At 47.3% G+C, this 20,663-nt stretch overlaps 1 protein-coding gene across 2 annotated transcripts in view; it reads right to left on the reverse strand.

Moving 5' to 3' along the window:
- The window catches only part of MAP7D2 (MAP7 domain containing 2), a 90,390-nt gene that overhangs the window by 9,391 nt on the left and 60,336 nt on the right, over positions 1–20,663 (reverse strand). For both annotated transcript variants that reach the window (XM_036016750.1, XM_036016749.1), the window contains 5 exons: positions 19,552–19,703; positions 17,614–17,741; positions 8,433–8,686; positions 7,787–7,913; positions 410–620 (listed from right to left, as the gene is read on the reverse strand). In XM_036016750.1, coding sequence (XP_035872643.1) covers positions 410–620; positions 7,787–7,913; positions 8,433–8,686; positions 17,614–17,741; positions 19,552–19,703 — 872 coding nt within the window. The remainder of the gene's footprint in view (positions 1–409; positions 621–7,786; positions 7,914–8,432; positions 8,687–17,613; positions 17,742–19,551; positions 19,704–20,663) is intronic.

The raw sequence follows: 20,663 nt of genomic DNA on the forward strand, positions 1-20,663 counted from the left end.
GGGCGTGAGAGAAGCAACTGATTGACATTTCTCTCTCACATCAATGTTTTTCTTCCTCTCTCCCTTCCCTTCTCTCTAAAAATAAATATATATAAGCCTTTTTTTTTAAAGATCTTATTTATTTATTTTTAGAGAGGGAAGGGAGGGAGAAAGAGAGAGAGAGAAAAACATCCATGTGCGGTTGCTGGGGGCCATGGCCTGCAACCCAGGCATGTGCCCTGACTGGAAATCGAACCTGCGATGCTTTGGTTCATAGCCCACGCTCAATCCTCTAAGCCATGCCAGCCAGGGCTTATATAAACCTTTTTAAAAGATACTTCAGGTAAATATTAGGAGTCATTCAAATTTAATTTTACCTAATATAAACTAAAGCCCTTAAGGAAAGTCTATATGAAGACACAGACAGTACCTGCTTTTCAATCATGGCTTTTTCTTGCTTTTCCTTTTCTTGCTTTTCTTTCAACAGCAACTCCTCCTTGGCTTTCTTCCTGGCCTCCTCTTCCTCCAGTCTTTTCTTTTCCTCCTCCTGCCACTTCTTTTCCTCTTCCTGCTTACGGGTTTCCTCTTGTAGGCGAAGTGTCTCCTCCTCTGCCTGTCTTTCCAATTCCTCTCTCTCCAGCCTTTTGAGAACACAACTGTTGTTAGAAGACAAGGACGCTCAAAAGGCAAACTGCCAGAGAACCAGGTGCTGACAGGAGGGCGTAGCGCACGACAGAGACACGTGCCCTTCGAGACTCATCCTTCGCGGAAAGCCGCTCCAGCCCATGTACTTAGAAAAAACTACTAACCAGGGTTGACTTTACCTCCTGTTATACAAAGAGCAATCATGTATTGATTTGTGAACATATTGTAATGAAGGCACAGATGTTCCCCAGTGAATGTACAAATGACCACAGCCCCATCATTCTTATTTAATGACAATTCTTTACAAGCAAAGCGAAATAAGGATTTAAAACCAACTGGAGCTATAACACACTAAGTGTCTCACTGGCCCCAAATGTGCCAGGTAGCAATCTGAGAGCAGTGGCTATGGGCTCAAAAAGTTCACTTTGGGTTTTAATCACTGTACAACTTCTGAAGCAGCAAATGGAAGCAATGCTCTAAAGAAGCTTGACATTGAACACAGAAATCAAAATATCTATTTTCTGTTTATTTTGGGAATCTTTAGAAATCTGTTCTAGCTTTAATTCTTTGCCATAAGAAAATTAAATGGCATTTGGACAGTTTTCATCCACAGATGAAGCGTTGGTGATGCGCTAATAAAGAGCTCTAGGCAGTGAGGGAAAATTCTGTAGCATCTCAGTGTCTGTTTCTACATTTCTAATGTGCTTTTTGCTCACACGTGTGCCCCCTTTCTCATCTGTGGAAAAATGCGAGTAATCACACTCACCTGGCAATGCCCCGACCACAGTGCGACATATGGGCAAGACCAAGACTGCGTTCTGATTGTGCCCCTCACAATATGACCCTTCCTTGGAAAGTGACTGAACATTTCAGATGCCCATTTAAAAATGGGAATAGTTATATTATTGGCTCCGTGACATCACTGTGAGAATTGAATGAGATAACACATGGGATGCACTCCGTGCAATGCCTAGCTCCGGGCAGATTCCCAAATGCTAGTTTGTCTTATGATTTAAAATGAATCCTCTCTCTAACCTTTGAAGTAAATCTATAAATTTGTGTGTGTTCCAGAAACTACCTTTATTTGGAAGCATGGGTCACTGGCTCACTGGATGCTGCTATATTATTCTAAAAAGATCAAGACTTACAAAGAAGATCCTTCTATCCTAATGGTCGGCTTCAGGAATTGTGTCAGAAAAGAGGTATTTTAAAAGGTAAAGAAATACTTGCAGACAGGATTTAGCCTAAGACCGTAATAGTATGTGGTCAACGTATTCTACAGAAGCAGAGGTTGCAGTGCCTACAGGCATGGCTGCAACAACCACAATTATTCACAGATATTCTGGAGACCTTAGGCTCCTCGTAACTAAGCACACCCAGCCCAGGTGACCACAAGTGGACATTTGCAGAACAAGATTTCTCCAGACGTTAAGCAGAGCGCTGTTTCATCCTTCATCTCTTCTAAGGAGCCGGCTGCGATTGTCCCGGGTAAGTTAATACACAAAGGATATGTTGTGTGTGAACACATGCCCAGGTTGCTTCACCGTTCTCTGTATCTTCAGAATCTGAAAAGCCATTGACAGTGGCCACTCTGTTTCTCCTGTTTTACCACGAGGACTTCAGAGGTGCCCGGGGCGCGCACACACAGCAGCTAACATATCCTATCGCCCCTAAGTTTCCATAATCACCCACGACACAGATTCCTCCGCACAGGCCCAGCAGCCCCTGCTTGTCCCTCCTATTAGACAAAATTCCATCCCTTTGCCACGCTCTGCTTCCCCCAGAACTGGCTTCGCTGGTGTGAAACTGAGCCCCTCAATACCCTCTCCAAGAACGAACATCCTTACTCTCCCTGCTTAAAGCACCGGAGAGAATATGGATTTGGTCATTTCCCTACCCCACTGGCCTTATCATTGTTACCCAGTTCCTTTCTGAGTTCACCACACCTGTGTACGGTTTGTCACCCTGTCTGTCCTTGTTCCTGTCACCTATCCCAAACCTATCCCCCCCCCTCCTCACCAGGAAGAAAGTACCAGAAAACTGCACCATGATCATCACTCAGCAGATGCATCCTTATGCCCATCTGGTGAGGATCTTCCTTGAACAACTCACAGATTCTAGCACTCCTCTGCCCCGTCCCACCATTTTACACTCACGCCACATCCCTGACACGTGCTCAGCCTTGAATTGTTCACTATTCTCTCTCAAGTGCTTGAAAGTTTTTATTTAAAAAAGTGTAACCTTTAATGTGCTAAACTTCACATTCTATGATCTGCTGGCACCCCATCCTCCACCACCTTCTCTCCTGATCTGTCTTGGGTAGCACGGTGCAGTCACCTGTATCTGCTCCCTCCGCCCTGTGCCCCAGGCCTCCGATCCCCTCCTGAGCCCTTCTGGGATGGCATGGAGCCCATGCTGCCACCCAATTCCGGGCCTAGGTGGCCCCAGGAGCACCTGTGCCCCGCTGGGCTGCCAACACTGGTCAGAGTAAGGCCCAAACAAAGCTGACTGGTCATCTGTCCCTGGGCCTCAGCTGCCACTCCAGCATTTGGGCCTCATCCGTTCTCCTGATGCCTGTAGAAACACTCCAAACCACCTTTTCTCAGTCTTCACAGTCCTCCTTAGTGGAGGGCAGCACTGCCTACTTCACAGAGAAGCCCGGGGCCACCGCATGTGAGCTGCCTCAAGTTTTCTCCTCTATTGCGTCGCTACTCATAAATGTCCCCTTTTTTCCTCTGCTTAGAGGCAAAGGAGTGTAGATGCCACCACTGGTGCTATTGATTCCACTCTCTCCCGCACCGTGTTCCTACCACTCTCCCGTGTCTTCCTTCCATCATTTCACCCTTCTACACAGACCTTTCCTCGGCCTTCAGACACTCAGGTCTCGGGCATCCCAAACCACTCCCCCCGTCCACGCACAGCGTCTTAACATCTAACTGTTGGCAATTCAGCTTCACAGTTCAGGGCCTCCGCCCTGTCACCTCTTCCAAGCTGGCTTAGGTCTCCGTCGTTTCCAGTTTCCCTGCAAAATCGCAGTTCATCTCCTGACCATCAAGACCAAGAGCTTCCTCTCAGCCTCAACATGTCTTGCATGTACAGACAAGGTTAAATGTCCCTCCTGTGAGGACCTCCCCCCAGCGCTCCGCATGAGGCTCTCCCTTCCTGCCTCAGCTGCTGCCACACCTGCCACTCACATCCCCACAGCGGAAAGGTCCTGCCTGCCCTATCTCTCTCCCCAGCAGCCAAACCCCTGGGGGCTCAGCCAGAGAGGCGCCAGGTCTGAGCTACAGGAAGAAGATCTCTTGTGTGGACACGGCCACCTTGCTCACGGGGGCTGCATAACTTAAATGTCTTTCCGCATGGGCCCCTAGCAGCTATTTTAGCCTCCCTTTTACATTTTTATTTTTATTTATTTTTAAAGAGAGAAGGAAGGGAGAAAGACAGGGAGACAAATATCAATGTACGAGAGAAACATCGATCTGTTGCCTCCCACAGCCACCGCCCCCCCAACTGGGGACCTGGCCCGCAACCCAGGCATGTGCCCTGACTGGGAATCGAACTGGCAACCCTTTGGTTTGCAGGCTGGCACTCAATCCACTGAGCCACACCACCCAGAGATATTTTAGCCTGTTTAAAAAAATTTTTTAATCCTCACTTGAGGACACTTTTTCATCTCTTTTTAGAAAGAGAAGGAGGGAGAGTGGGAGGGCAGGGGGCAAAGGAAAGAGAGAGATGAATATATATGTATACATTCATACATATACATCTCCTTCTTCCTCTCCCTCTCCCTCAAGAAACATCAACTGGTTGCCTTCTCACGCACATCTTGACCCAGGATCAAACCCACAATCTTTCGATGTATGGGACAACCCTCCAACAACCAACTGAGCCACACCAGCCAGGGCTATTTTAACTGCTTAATGTGACTTAACAGGTTGTTTGGGAATCACAGTAGGATCTCTGGCTTGCTAGTTTGTCAGTGCCTTCCCCAGGGTGGACTGTGGGCTCCAGGCTTCCTTGCCCCAACTCCAGGAATCCTGATGTACCTCTTGAGCCCATACACCCTACTCTGTGTGCTTCCAGGAGAATCCCAAATGTCACTGCTAGTGGTGAATGGACCAGCTTTTGCTCTGTGTCCTCGGCCCCAGCTACCTGGACTCTTGTCAGCCCTTCTGTTCTGAATAGTGTCATCCTGAATGTTTCCCTCATCAGTCTGGGCAAATAATTGGCTTTCCGTGGTTTGACTCAAGAGTCTTTATTTTGCTCTGTGTTCTTGTATTTGGCCACTGCTTGTGTCTGGCTTTGACTATTGAGTGTAAGCACCAAGGAGTCGTGGGATGATCTTATTCCAAGTGATATCCGTTGTGTTCCAGCCCCAGGTTGTCTGGTGCTTTCTCACCTCCCACGTGGTGCTATGCAAAGCTTCACAGTCTGGCAAGAGAGAGGAAAACTGGTTTTGGGTCAAGCGTATGACTGTCATTTTTATTTAGGCCCTAGGCATCAACTCCATTTCCAGTCACCTGAACATTCTGTACATACCTTCAACTGAGCTTACCTAGAATCAAGTTGATAGTTTTTACCTTCTAAAATGAATTCCTTCTGTCCTTCCTTTATTGCTTATTGGGCCTACTGTTCTCCTAAGTCTTTAGAATCAAACCTCAGTATCAACTTTGAATTGGCCCATGTCTGTTGGGTTGTGGGAGTCCGCAGACCGCAGCTAGACCACCTGATATGAACTCACCCTCCCTTTTCCAGGTCTACCTTCCCCACAGTGTTAGCCCTCGCCTTCTCCTAGCCCATAACTGCACTGGTGTCTTCGCTGGGCCTCTTCTCCCTTCTCTGCCTTCCTTGTACATGTACTGGGCACCAGCATTGGTGGTCCACGGACTGTACCTCAGCCTTTTAAGGTGCTTACTAGGGGGAAGCGGGCCTGGGAACAAATGAAGCTGTGTTAGTCAGCCCAATAGCTGGGCTCAGGAAGAGGGAACAGGGGAAGAGGCCAGTTGTCTCCTAGGTGCAGGGCCAGAAAGGCTGCAGACAGGGAGCTAGGCTTGACTGGAGCCTGGAGAAAAGATGTGCCTGGCAAGGAGCAGGAGTCCGTGCAGGGTGGAAGGAAAGTGGATGTATGGGATCACATGGTTGGGGCATGGTAGGGAACTCTGACACCGGTGTCTGGAATGCTGGAGGTGGAGGGGCAGGTGGTGGTCAGGTTGTGGCTGCCCTTGAAGGCCTATGGATAGGTATGGATGGATCTTGTAGGCACGGGAGTTGCTAGCTTGTTAACAAACAGGAGCATGACAATGACACTTATGTGCGGATAGCCACCGGGGACACAGTGTGAAGAGTGGACAAGATCTTGGAGACCTAGAGCAGGGAGCTCAGCTCGGATGCCACAGACAATCCAGGTGAGAGACAACAGGGGTTGGAGCTCAGAGGAGAGGATGGGCTGGAGGGGAAGAAACAGGAGACAGATGCTAAAGAGGTGGGCTGGATGCACCTGACATCTGATGGGACACTGAAGGGGAAGGAGAGGGAAGAGCTGAGAGCTGGCTGGGACTTCTGATTTGGGTGCCTGCAAAGATGAGGACAGAGAGCTTGTGATAGGAAAAGGAAGGTTGGGAGAAAGAAAATAAGGCCTACTTTGGCAATGCTTGATTTGTGGTGCACGCGGCACACATGCAAGCACACGTAAAAGGCAGTTGGCAACAGGACCTCTAAGTGCCATCCAATAGAACTTTCTACAATGAGGGCACTGTTCTAGAGGTTGGTGCTGCCCATGGCAGCTAGTTGCCATGCAGCTGCTGTGCACTTGAAATGTGGCTAGTGCTGCTGAAGAAGTACAATCAATTCTTTCAGGAGCTGAGCTGTGAAGAAAATGTGAGAGAAGGCAGTCGCTGGCAGGTCAGGGACTTCCCCTTCCTCAGCACACAGCTACAATCGTATTACTCACGTGCTCAGGGCCTACAATCACCAAGGCCTGTCATTTGAGGTCCTGGAATTCTTCATCTCCTGCGACCTCCCTTCACACGCCCTGTGGCCCACCCAAACCAGCCCAAGCACACCACCCAATGGAAAGACCTGCCACTGGAGGTGGGGAAATCACCAGAGGGAAGTCTGGAGTTTGAAGGAACCAGCCAGACCTACCCAACCCCTCCCCCTGTGTGTGCGTGTGCGCATGCATGCGTGCACGCGCCCGCGCACACACACACACACACCACTTGCAAAAAAAATAAATCATTCAACCTGTAATCAGAGACAAAAGACTTGTCAAGGTCACTTCAGGCTTGAGAATACTACTCTATTATTTATTACCCTCAATTCAGTGCTGGTCTAGAAGTGCTGCATCCTGTCATGTTAATTCTCTAAATAGTATTGGATTGCACTCTGTGATTATCCTAAAAGCTTCCCTTATCAATTTAGAGGGAAAATCTACCTTGTCCTTCAATGTGCATTCCTTTCTGAATACAGAGAGATCTGAAAAGGCAAGCTGTCTAGATTTGGACCAAGTGCCCGGTACTAGCAATGCAGAGGTCCTCAAACTTTGGGGAGTGGTGAGGCAGAACAGGGCCTGGGCCGGTGTGTTTTCAGTATCTTTTTGGGATCATTTGGACAGCCTCCCAAGTTTAGGGACCAGTCTTCTGTCATGCTGCAGGGTGGGAGTCCCGTACCTCATAGCTCGTGGACTGTGAGGTCGGCTTTCACCCCCTCCAGGAGCCCCTGCTAGCCCCTCCTCTCTCTCACGTGGGGGTACAAGTTAGGATCATTTGGGTGGGGTGGGGGGGCATGATTCAAGAAGCAGAATCAAAACCCTTACATCCAGAACCTGCTGTATTCTCAGGGACAATATCATTCTCTAAATAAAGCTCAAACTCCTTTGATGGCTCTGCAAGGCCTGACTGGTCCTCCAGTCCAAGAGGATAGTGGGATGCTGCTGGTAACATTTAGATCCAGGAGCTACGAGTTTCCAGGTGGTCTGAAAAGAGCAAAGTTCCATCGATGTTAATGACATCTAATAAAAGGTGAAGTCTCTCAACACCTGCCAAGCAGACCTAGACCTCCGCTGAAGCTTTGTCCACTCCACAACTCCAGAAAGAAAGGCCAGTTACTCTTCCACCACAGAGTTTTGCATGATATTCCGACAAAACTCTGAGCCTTCCCTTACCTGTCTTGCTGGATCATTTCCATCTTCTCCGGCTCTTTTAGCTCTTTCTGTAGCCGGGCCCGTCGTCTCTTTGTGGCTAGGATCTTTGAGGTTTCCTCTGCATTGGTGATATCTGCAGTAGGCTTCCCTGAGGATGCACCAGAGGAAAAGATCATGGGAAATAAATAGCGATTGCACTCACATGGCAACTGCCACTTGAAAGACCCTACCCAGTGGGGGATGGGAAATGCTACAGGACTGGCACAATTAGCCACTGAGCAGAGACGCTGCAATGGGCAGCTATAACCCTCATAGTGAAGGGCAGTGGAAAGGCAGGGAGGAAAGACGGGGTCGCTGCTAAGTCCCACAGCAGCCACCACTACTGCCCCCTTCTTGAACTCGCTGTAGCCCTCAGGGCACCTTACAGGACTACAGGAAGAGCCTCTCCACGGGAAGTGCTGAAGCAGGAGACACTCTGGAGACTGAGGGGAAGGCCTCGGGGGCAATATGCAAACCTGAGAGAACACCTGATGTGCAGCTGCCTGAGGTAAAACTCCTCCCCACTCTTTCCCTCAAACACGAGACTCCGACATAGATTGTGTATCAGGCAGTGGGCGAACCGGCCAGGACAGCTGAGGCCGGGTTGGTGTCGGCAAGAAGACCCTACCTGTATTGCCCTCAGCTTTCCCTCCTGCAGACCCCCGCTTTTCGGTGACATGCTCATCTACTATGTTCTTCTCTGGGGCTTTGTCCCTGAGTAGGCTGCCTGATCGCTGAGCCAGGCTCCCTTCCCGATCCTTGTTGCTCTGCTCTTTCATCTTGGGCACTTCGTCTCCGGAAAAGGCAGATAAACGGTACTTCACAATAGGCTCTGGCTCTGGCAGTTTCAGAAGGGACTTTGGGTGTAATTTAGCACTGGTCCTGAAAACCAAAAACACGCCAGAAGACAATTACTGCAGTTGACCACGGAACTCTGTTCCTAAGACACCTGGTTCCAAAAAGTTGAATAATTTTACCCGTTCAGAGGAGCAAATGTAAGGCTTAGCATACATTCAAAAGTCCCTGGCGCACTATCATCCTAACAGGAACATATGGTATCTGTTAAGGTGTCCCTGATGGAAGGGACAACATTGTAGGAAGCCCATTTGGGGACACCATGTCCTAATTCCATTTCACTTGGATGACAACATAAAGATGGAGTGCCAGGCATTTTCCCACCACTTCTTTTTAGATGAACACCAGAGCTGGATCCGGCTTTAGGATGTAGCAGTGGACAAGTCAAGTCCTTTTTTCTATTGTAGCAAAATACATGTACCATAAAACGTACCTCCTTAACCATTTTTAAGTGCACAGTGCAGTGGCATTAAGCACATTCACACTGTGGTGCAACCGTCACCGCCATCCTTCTACAGGGTTCTGATCCCATAAACACGAACTCCGCATCCTTCCTCCCTAGCTCCTGGCAACCTGCTCCCTTCTGCTTTCTGTCCGTGAATTTGACTACTCCAGGTACCTCACAGAAATGGAATCATATGGGATTTATCCTTTTGTATCTGGCTCATTTTGCTCAGCATTAATGTTGTAACAGTTCCCGGTTCCTTTTTGTTTTCAGATTTTATTTATTTATTCTTACAGAGGGGAAGGGAGAAAGAAAAGGAGAGAAACATCAATGTGTGGTTGCCTCTCAAGCACTCGCCTACTGGGGACCTGGCCCGACAACCCAGGCATGTGCCCTGACTGGGAATCGAACCAGCCACCTTGTGGTTCATAGGCTGGCGCTCAGTCCACTGAGCCACACCAGCCAGGGCCCTGGTTCCTTTAAAAAAAATTTTTTTCCACCTTTACTGAGATGTAATTGACATCAGGTTCCTTTTTGAATGCTGAGGAACAAAGTCAGTCAACAAGTGGGGAGACATGTTTTTCTGGAAGGTCTTCAGGTTTAAAAGAAACTCTCTTGTTGCAAGGAAGATGTAAAAGGAGAGGACAAGCCTGTTTCTACCCAGGAAAACACTGTTTTGTTAAAATCCAGGAGCTCCTCTTATGTCTGGTGGAAGAAGGCCCATCCCAGGTATGCTGGGCTAGCCCTGGCCCCTGGGCAACACTGGGTGTTGACGATGCAGGTAACCCATTAGATGCCAGTAGCAAGCTCCACCCGCTATCCCCAGGTGGTGACAATCAGAAATATCTCCAGACATTGTCAAATGTCCCCTCAGGGGCAAGGTCCCCCCCCAGCTGAGAACTACTGACAGGAGACATTTGTACAGCCCCCCCCCCCCCCCCCCGCCACCTTACACACCTTCTGCTTGTGTAAAGCAGAGAGAGTATAACTGCTGTGGTTGAAGGGGCAGTGTCCACTCTGACGTGCAGCCATGGGCTTCCTGAGAGCCTGAGCTGGAGAGGTGCTTACTAGGGCCCTGTGTGTTTTAACAGACAGGGTCCCACCTGATCCCTCCCTGCATGACCTGCAGCTCAGACTTCCATAACACCCATGGCCGAAAACTGGGTCCATGCTTCCTGGGTGCTGTCTACACACTGGCCATTGTGCTGGTGTGTAGACAAATGAGTGTACGTGCTTGTGTATATGGGTGTCTTTTAGTTGTGAAAACACAGTATGACACAGGTACTACTATTAGGGTCACTTAACAGGTGAGGAAACCAGGCTGAGCAAGGTGAAGGAGGCCACGGAGCTGCGGTCTCAGCCTACATCTCCCTGACTCCACTTCTCACAGTGCGGCCCTATTCCACGCTGCAGTGGTAGCCAAGCCTCAGTTTGGTGAGGTCACCTCAGGTGTTCGTTTTAGAACGGGCACAGAGTAAGCACGCAATAGCTACCTGTGTTAATTACATATATGATCCCCCAAATCTGAATTCTCCACACAGATAAGAACAAACTGTCACAAAACTAGGAGGAACTGTGCTGGGGGAGGCTGAGACCTGCCCTATCACGATGACAATGCTCCACTGAGCAGTTTTCCACTCAGCTGAAAAACCCTGTGTTTAGGTTCAAATCAACTGTACAAACATACGGCTGGTGATCTTTTGCTGAGCAACGCACTCCTTACGTGTTGTTGTCCAGGGCAGTACTATTGTCATAACTGCTAGCAGGGTGTCTCGAGAGACCAGTTGTGATGCCTCGTGAAGATCAAAATGAGTTACCTACTCCCTGGAGTATTGTGTGCAGGCTGAGTGCGGCTTTGGTCTACCCACGCTGTGTGGCCAGGGAACAGCCAAGAATTACTCTGGCTTTGGGATTTGGAGAGAGGTGACGGAAAGAGTGCCGTTTGACGGTAGATGATGCCAAACAGAGAGAGGTTCCCCTCCGTACGCATTCCTACCTTGACACATGCAATAAGAATTGCTGGTATTAGAAACACTGACAAAAAGCCTTTTGTTCTTCTTCCTTGCCTTCCTCCTCCTCCTCTGTGATCAGAGCTGGGCACCTTCAAGTGCTGTCACTGGACCTGCCTTCGGCAAGCCACACCCCTGGGGGCCTGCAAGGTAGATGGCTGAGCACCCCTTCTTCTGCAGACACAACTCTCACCATGAGGGGCCACAGGGCTGGACCAGAGGGAGTTAGGAGGCCAGAACTGGCTGCAGGCCAAATCCATTGACAGCTCTCAGCAGCAGAAAGCCAGCATCTGGATCCCAATATGACCCCTTGGATCTGGTTTAAATAGCTCACTATCAGAAGGGAATGGAGCATGATGAAGCTACACCCTCCATCAGTGAGCCTGGAGCCCACAAAGGGCAATATGCGGCAGGATTACAATCCCAGGGAGCAAAGGCAGGACTGGCCTGGATGGAGAGGTTCTGACAGCTTGGGTCGGCTCAGCCCCAAAGCAGCCTTGCTTCCACTCACTTTAACAGGACAGTCACGTAGCTTCCCTTCACACCACACACTATTATTCTAAATAAAACTAGGCCAATTATCCACGAGCACACATCTAAAGATAGTTTCTACCTGGAAAGTAAGGATGGGCTATTTTAGAAAACAACTCAAAACATTAAGAAGTCTGTTTAGAATCCCCTATCCCAGCTCCTGCTTAATAAACAGAAAATGAAAGAAAGCATGCACACCCTTCAAATGAGAGAAGTACAGGCAACTCACTGACTTTTTTTTTCACAGCGAGTGACCAAACACGGAAGAAAATCTTATAAGTTTCCCGTTTTATTTGCGTATCTTTCGAGTTCCCTGCTCATCCTGTCTGTTCACTTCTGTATGTGTTAGTCCCCTACCAGGCACCTTCTAAGCTTGGGCATCTTGAATCAGGAGGTGATGTGAGCCTCACAGCCCTTAAGGCCCTCTGGCCAGCCCTGCTCACACAAAGTATTGCAAAGTCATCCTCCTGCCAATTTCCTAGAAATAAGTATCTTGGCCGACGAAAGAAATTAAATGCAACTTAATCAGGGGGAACTCACTGTGCTTTCATAGAGTTTTGTTTTGAAGTACTTCATCTATTTACTTTTTAAAGTTTATTATTTTTATTTTTTAGATTTTATTTATTTTATTTTTAGAGAGGGGAACGGGGGCAGAAAGAGGGAGAGAAACATCAATGTGTGGTTGCCTCTTTTGCACCGCCAAGTGGGGACCTGGCTAGCAACCCAGGCATGTGCCCTGACTGGGAATCAAACCAGCAACCCTTTGGTTTTTAGGCTCCTGCTTGATTCACTGAGCCACACCAGGTAGGGCTGTCGTCTATTTAATAGGGATAATAAGGATCCATTTGATTGCCACAAGAACCCAGTGAGGTAGGTAGGAAATTACTGTTAACCATATTTTAGATAAGAAAACCTAAGTCCTAAATGCTGAAGTGACCTTTCCCAAGATACGTCAACAGATGACATAGCCAGGGCTGGCATGCAAGTCACTGATTCTTCATCTTGCTTTGTAATAGATCTTCTACTTTATTTTTTAAAAGTTCAATACCCCCAGTGATTAAAAATCTAACAAAGGGGGCTTACAAGTTTTGTTGGGGTCGTAGAGCTACCCTAACAGGTGTGCAAATGAGAATCACGTAACATTTTAAGGTTCCTGACTGCAGAAAACATGAACAAACACCTCTGTAAGTAGGGCAGCAAGAATAACTCTCAGGAGAGGGTTGTCACATTTCTGAACATGAGCGTAATGCAAAGCAGAACCCCAGAGGACTTTTCTCCACAGCTTGGAATCTAGGTCCAGTTTATCCAAAGCCCCTTGACTCCAGGCACAGTAAACAAAGCGCACGCGCTGCATGGGAGGAGTCTGTGGCCTTGTTAGCACAAGTCCGCCAATATCCTTTCTTTTTTTTTAGTTTTATTTTTTTTATTCAAGAGAGAGAAAAGAAGAGAGAAAGAGGAAGACAGAGAAGAAGAGAGAGACAGAGAGACAGGCAGACAGACATGTGAGAGAAACATCCTATCAGTTATGTTTCACACTAGGTTGTGGGTTTGGTTCCAACCAGGGACCAAACCTGCAACCTAGGCATGCACCCTGACCAGGAATCAAACCTGTGACTTTTCAGTTTATGTGACAACATTCCATCTGAGCCATGCCAGCCAGGGCTTGGCTGGCATTCTTTAAAATCTATGTTTATGGTCATAACTTATTCCTTCTTAGAGAGGAAAAGAACAATTCTGTACCAGACAAACCTGTAGATACCACCTCAACACAGTGATGAAGGTTTCCATTACCAAGAATGTAACCACCTGACATGCTGGCCTCCTGATGTGATGCACTGAGAAGGAGCTGACATCCCTCCCGTGGGATTCCTGCCAACTCTCAACTTTAAAGAAAAAGCACAGAAAACTGAAATGTAGAGAAGGATTCAGAGACTGGGACCCCTACTGTGGCACCTGACATCCCCAGTGGGTCAAGGGGAGGAAGAGAGAATGCTGCCACTCACTGCTGAGCCCCGGACAGAGTCGCACCTAGAGTGGCAGTGCACCCCTGCCTCCAATGGGACTTGGAGAGCCATGTTCTCAGCACATCACCTGCCAAAATTCTGCCTTTACACCAAGTCCTGTCCTTACCAGTCTTAACACCGCTTTAAATTTCTTCTGTAAAGTTGGCAAGCAAAATACCCTTTCCCCTTTTTTGATAATACAAAAGCAATATGTGATTTTGGTCGATCATTTTGAAAATGCAAACACAAGCAAAAGAAACGGAGGGGGTGGATAAAAGACCTTACTGTCCCAAGAACTACTGACTGTATACACATGTATACATTCACCCATGTGATCAGGCATATGCACATTAAATACCTATCAATCTTTTAAAAATAATTTATTAATCCTATGCCTGAAATCCATCTTAAGGAAATATTCATAAATATGGAAAATAATGCACTTGATAAAAATGGAACCATGTTCCATATACCACTTTATAACAACATCCTGATCACCTTTCCATGCAATTACATATTGTTCTTCATGGCTTTTTGTGGCTGTATAGTATTCCATTATTTGGATGTGTCATAATTTGTTTAGCAATGCCCTACTGAGAATAGTTATGTTGCCTTCCACTTTGCACTATTAAAACAAGGCTATCCTTGTAGCATTAAAAAGTATAGCACAGAGCCTACTGAGAGCGTGCTTCCAAAAACTGAATTCTTTTTCTATAGAGAGGGCAAGCAACCCCTTGTTCATCTTAGTGAAATTTACAATGATGATGATGATGAAGCTTGCCAGCTACTATCCAGGCAGAGAACATCAGTCAATATCCTGGAAAGACAGGGAGAAGAATCTGGAAAAACCCCAATGTGAACAGGTTTTTCTCTCTGTTAATGGCAGTGTCCCAAACTATCACCACTGTAAGTGACCTGTGAAGGCAAGACCCAGAAATGAGACAAATAGAGACCTTAAAGACCATCTGAGAGAGTTAAGAGTTTACAAGACAGCAATACCATACATAATCAAAGGCAGGCAATACAAGCACAGAAAGGATACAATGGGCTTAAAAAATTAACAAACCAACACACTATTCATTTAGCTATGCACTGTGGAAGGCAGATACAGCAATAGAAGGAATTCATAGTCTATATAAACCATCATGATCTCTGAGCAAAATAATAATAGTGAAAATGTCTGTAGTAGAAAACAACAAATTAGAAATAAGAGCTGCTATCACCCTGAAATATTTTTAAGAAATTCCCAAGTGTTCATTCAATTTGTTTTATCCTACATTCACTGAGCCAAACTGATGCACTGAGCAAGTTTTATATGATTCTCTCTCTATAAAGAGTTTCCTATGTTCTCAAATTAAAATCCTATTTCTCTTCCTCTCTCAGTCCCACTGAAGAAGATGTTTCCATTCCACTGCTGGGTTGTGTTACTGAGTCATTCTTGTCAGTTACTATCACTAAAATATGTTAATGACTTAAGTAAGACACAGCTACAAGGCGATTTGTTTTTCAGCTACACAGTTTCACTGGTGAGTTCACCCAGTTCTTAATTTTAAAAAAGAGCTTTAGCTCTGGCTGGTGTGACTCAGTGGATTGAGCACCAGCCTGCAAACCAAAGGGTCGCTGTTTCGATTCCCAGTTTAGGGCACATGCCTGGGTTGCAGGCCAGGTAGGTCCCTAGTAGGAGGCACGCAAGAGGCAACCACACACTGATGTTTCTCTCCCTTTTTCCCTCCCTTCCCCTCTCTCTAAAAGTCAATAAAATCTTTAAAACGAATAAAAAAGGTCTTCACTATAAATAATCATACTGCTAATGATGGCTGACAAGTTATTATTGCCTCTTTTAATGAGACAGACCCAAGCAGAATGGAATCACTTCACTCCAGATGCAGGAGAAAGAACAATGCCAGAAAAACAAAGGGATTGATGGACCTAAAGAGGAAATGCTGGCTAAAAGTTTAGAGCTCAAAAGTCCGTAGCCACGGTCCTGAACGCAGGTGTCCTCTGGGCCTCCAGGGTCACCTGGTATCCGGTCTCGTAGTGTGGTTCCCAGGGCGGCGATACGCTCCCCTGGGGTTCAGGTAAGCTGTGGACTGAGCATGGTGATTCCTCTCTGTCATGAGCTCTTGGTCCTGTGTATTTTCAGCTAGGGAGAATAGTGGGGGCTGGAGATTGGGTATTGGGGACTTGGCGATTGGGGAAGGGGGTTCAGATGAAAGCTTAGCTGCAATGTTGGGAGGCCTGAGTGTGGATAACGGGATGTTAAGAACAGCCGAACACAAACCTGAACACCTGGGCGGGGAAGTAGAACTTTAGAGAACTTTCTCGTGGCCTAGGGGTTCTCCCTACCTCGCATTCCCATTCCCATCCCAGTGCCCGGTGTAGGGAATCCTGAAATCAGATGCACAAAGCATCAGGGTCTGAAACTTTAGGACCTCAGAACTCACGGCTGTAGATTTTAAAGCACATAGCATTCTGGTGAAATCTCGGGGGGCTACATTCTGATATTATTTGGGGTGATCTGGGAGTCCACGCTGCTAAGGAAGGTCCCATGACTTCCGGACCTTTGTCTTTCCTGGAATAAGTTATCAACCAGCCCCCGGCTCCGCTAGATGGAGAAAATGCAATTAAATACCGTCAGCCATGGAAGTGGGAAGTGCTAAACGAAAGGTTTACCCGCAAAACCAGGGATTATCCTGGTCCGAGAGGCCCGGAAGCCCTGTTATTGTTTGGCTCTACATTCCCATTCCTGCCACGTGCGCTACCATTTCCGGGTTCTTTCTTCTTCGGAGCAGTTCATATTTACTTGATGAGAGGGAAGGAGGAAGAGGAAATATCTTTCGGTCTGATTCCTATTACTTGTGGAAGGAGGCTGATAACCTCCTCTCCTACTTTTTTGTTTTCTTCCTGGAGTGCTTAATTACGGCTTTAGGAAAGGGAGAGTATTTGTTTTGATGGAAATTTCAGTCCCCCCCCCCTCGAATGGTGTGCTCCAACCAGAGGGACTCCCAGCTCAGCGGACGCTACCATTGTGTGGGACCTTTTTTTTTTTTAAGTGTGCACAGGGCAAACCCCGGGTATTTTCACGAATGGGAACATTTGAGAATTAACAATGAAAAAATGTGACGACGGGTCATTTGCGACGGAGAAACAACTCTCGTATCTGGTTTTGGATTAAACCATTTCAACCTCGAACGCAGACGGGGAACGCGGTGAAAGCGGAAGGGGCGGGCCTTGGGGGCGGGGCAGCCGGGTGGTCCTAAGTGCCTCCCACTCTGGCTAGTTGTTGCCTGTGGGAGGAGCACGACCCTTGCAAAGTCCAACGTTTAACCATTTCCCACGCATCTTCATCCCTTAGGCCAAGGTCATTCCATTCAGCAGTGATTTGCCACGCACCTCATACGACCCAGGCACTATGCGCACTACCTAAAATTTGCTTTTTTTTTTTTTAATAAATTGAGGCCTCATTTACACCCACTACAATTAGAAGATTTCAAAATATAGAACATTTTCATTGCCCTATCGTGATTTTTCATCGATTTTTCATCGATGAAAATGATACAGAACATTTTCATCGTCAAGTAATTTTTCTACAAAGGCCCCAACGTGAATCTGTCGGGGAGAGATTATTTTCGTTTTTATTTAGATTTTTTAAAATGCAGACAAGTACAAAGATAACACTCATCCCCCGCGCCCCCTCAAAAAAGGGGAGGAAATGCTGAATGGATCATCTCAGTAAGCTAGAGTCCCATATTTACCAGGTAACAAGATCCCTTAAACGCCTATCATTTACCCAGAAGGTACTCAGAGAGAGAAGGAGGTAAATCCAGCATTCCTCCTGCTCACCTCTCAGGGCCAGCCATGCCTCTCGGTGGGTGGGGGTGCAAGAGGCACACCCCACCCTGCACGGAGCACCGCCCCCCAAACTCCTTTAATCATACAACTGTGACAAAGGGGAAAGATGCTTACCTGGTTGTCACAGGAGAAGATGACCTCTTAGCATTGCCCTTGGGAGAATCGCCTATTTTTGCAAGGGACCCAGTGCTCCCGTTGGAAAAAGAAATGGATGTTAGTGAATCCCACTTGATCTTCTCCATCTGTAGGGGACACAGAATAGGATGCCATGACCCACAGTTACAATTTCTAAAACTACTCCAGATGGAAACAATGCACAACTTTCTTTCAGAAGGATCTGTCTGAAGCTACAGTGCTTCCCACAGTAGGAGTATCTGCAGAGAAGCACCATGAGGTCACCACAGTTAGGTGACTCAGTTAAACAAAAAATAAATTCAGCCTCCAAATGCAAAGATTTCCTTGTCCTTGTCATCTTGAGAACAGCAAACAATAGAACCATACTCTGGTCCTGGATGCAGGGGTTAAGAAAAGTAGGTTAAATTAACAGCCATCATTACCCAAAAGATAAATCATAAGTAAGGATATGAAATAATGACAATAAGACAAATAATCCAAATAAAGAATTTCAATAATAAATAATAATACACAAATAAAGTCTATTTTTCACGTACTCACAACTGCAAACCAGCTTGTCCCCACCCCTGCATATAGAAACTGGAAGGAGTACAAAGATCTACAATTGCTACAAAAAAAATAGTTATAACACTCAAGACAGTGAGCTGTGGACTGTAACAGTGGACCCTGGGACCCCACCCACCCCTTGATGTCTTCCTCTTGGCCTCCCTCTGCAGGAGGCTGGAGACATGGGCCTCAGTGCTTGGTCCACAGCAGGCGCTCCACAAGGGTGGCCCCTTTTCTCTGTACTGGCACTTTTTTGCGGCAAACCCTCACCTGGTCCCCACACACACATACATCGGCCTCCTTCCACAGTCATCCACCCTACAGTAAAAGCCAAGGGTCTGAAACATTCACTTTTCGTGTGAGAACCGCAGGGCCACACTGGATTTAAAAAGTAAATGCCCAACAGTACAGTAAGGTGGAGGTTTGAAAATAAGTGCACACATCACTGGGTGTTCTCCCTTCAACGGGTAGAGCCCAACCCCCGTGTTCCTGAGTGTGGGTTGGTCTCAGTGACTTGCCAGAGTGATGTTGTGCCACATCTGGGTTATAAACGTGTTACAGCTTCCCCTGTGCTCTCGGAATCTCTTGCTCCGCGGGAGGCCAGCTGCACGTCATTTGGACACTCAAGTAGCTCTATGGAGAGGTCACACAGTAAGGAACTGAGGCCTCCTGCCAACAGCCATGTGAGTGAGCCGGCCAGGAAGAGCCCCAGCCAAGCCCTCAGGTGGCTGCAGCCCTGGCCCAGATTGTGACCACACCCTCACGAGCGACCCTGAACCAGAAGCACCCAACTAAGCCAGCTTCAGTTTCTGACCCAAAGAACCAGTGAGGCAGTACACCATTTGTTTTAAGCTGCTAAGGTCTGGAGTGATTTGTTACGTAACAAGTGACAACTAACAACATTACAGCATGTGTAATTTCTAAATAGATACACCTAATTGGGGGTATCTGCTCAACATCTGTTTTGCTGACGGTGTCAGTGTGCCAGAAAAAAATGTTTCAAGGCCACTGTTGTGAATGAAGGCTGGCTTAGAACCTCAGTTCTGGTTGCCTATAGATGCAAGACTGGCCCAGGTTCCGATGCCCTTAAAGAAGCAGAGAGAGGACACTAAGAACATTTCTTCTGACTCATGTCCTTTGGAGGGCAGGCTGTAAGGAGGACAAGGTTTTGGGCCAAGGCACTCAGATTTAGGAGGGTGCGAAAAGTTAAATGACCATCACTATCAGAGGTGGGGTGAAACGTTCAACTGAATCTGGCCCTTGAGCAGTTGGACGTTGGCAAACAGAGGCCCAACACAGGCCAAGTGCAAGGCGAATTGTACTGTGAGGTAAGAAGTGTGTCTTGAGGGTGAGTGGTGGGTGTACACATACCTTAGAGGAGTCTGCTTTTACAGGAGCTGCTTTCCCAGAGTCTCCTGCAACAGATGGCAGCGTAGTCTCTTTATCCATGATCCAAGTGGGGGAAGACTTGTAGAGATATTGAAGAGGCTTGGCAGCACATATACGAGGACCAGTATGTAACACTGGAGTTACAGTACAGCAGCCAGAGACACAGGGAGCACAGGCGGACAAAGTAGGATGAGCCAGGAGTTGGAAAGAACACATTTCTGTTAAAACGCGGCATGGGCAATCCACAGTCCCAAGACACCACCAGACTTTTCTCATTTGCATAGCAAGGACTCCAAGGTAAAAGACTCCCGCACTCAATGGTCAAGAGTCCAGCTCATTTCAGGAGTTCAAAATCTGGGTTTTGGAGCCAGACAGACCTAACACCATCACCTAATAGGTGGATCACCTTGGTCAGGTGACTTAACCTCTCTAAATGTCAACTTCCTTGTGTATAGAGACTTAACACAGCAGGTGTGACTACTGCCTCTGGAAAGGCCTGCTTACAAAGTTGGCCCTTGGTTGGCGTCTGGGAACTTAAATTTCAGGAGGGTTCCTACCATGCATGGAGTGAAGAGTAGCTCACTCTACCTAAGCTGCTTGTACAAACAACATGGCTTCTCCTGCTTTCCTTCTGAGAGTTTAGATTTGGGTACATGCCTGGCAGCGGGTGCCTACGTGACAGGCCCCCAATAAGTGACAAGCCCCCAGTAAAAACCTAGGCACATGTCACAGCCCATTGCTGGGAGAATGTCCCAGAATAGTGACACAGGACACAGGACTCTGGAAGCTTGTACCTAGTCTTCCCCAGACTTTGTCCCATGTGCCTTTCCCTTTGCTGATTTCGCTCCGTAGCCTTTCCCTGTGGTAAAGGATAGCTTTGAGTTCTCCCAGAGAATCCCTGACCCTCAGAGTGGTCTTGGGGACTTCCTGATACATCCCTACCTCCTGTGAATTTTTTATTTGTTTGGGAAATAATTCACATACCATAAAATTCACCGTTTTAAAATTCAGTGTTTTTTAGTATATTCACAAAGTTGCGCAATCATAACTACAGTTTAATTCCAGAACATTCTCAACACCCTCAAAAAGAACCA

Source organism: Phyllostomus discolor, chromosome X (genome assembly GCF_004126475.2).
Source record: "Phyllostomus discolor isolate MPI-MPIP mPhyDis1 chromosome X, mPhyDis1.pri.v3, whole genome shotgun sequence".
Classification (NCBI taxonomy): Eukaryota; Metazoa; Chordata; class Mammalia; order Chiroptera; family Phyllostomidae; genus Phyllostomus; species Phyllostomus discolor.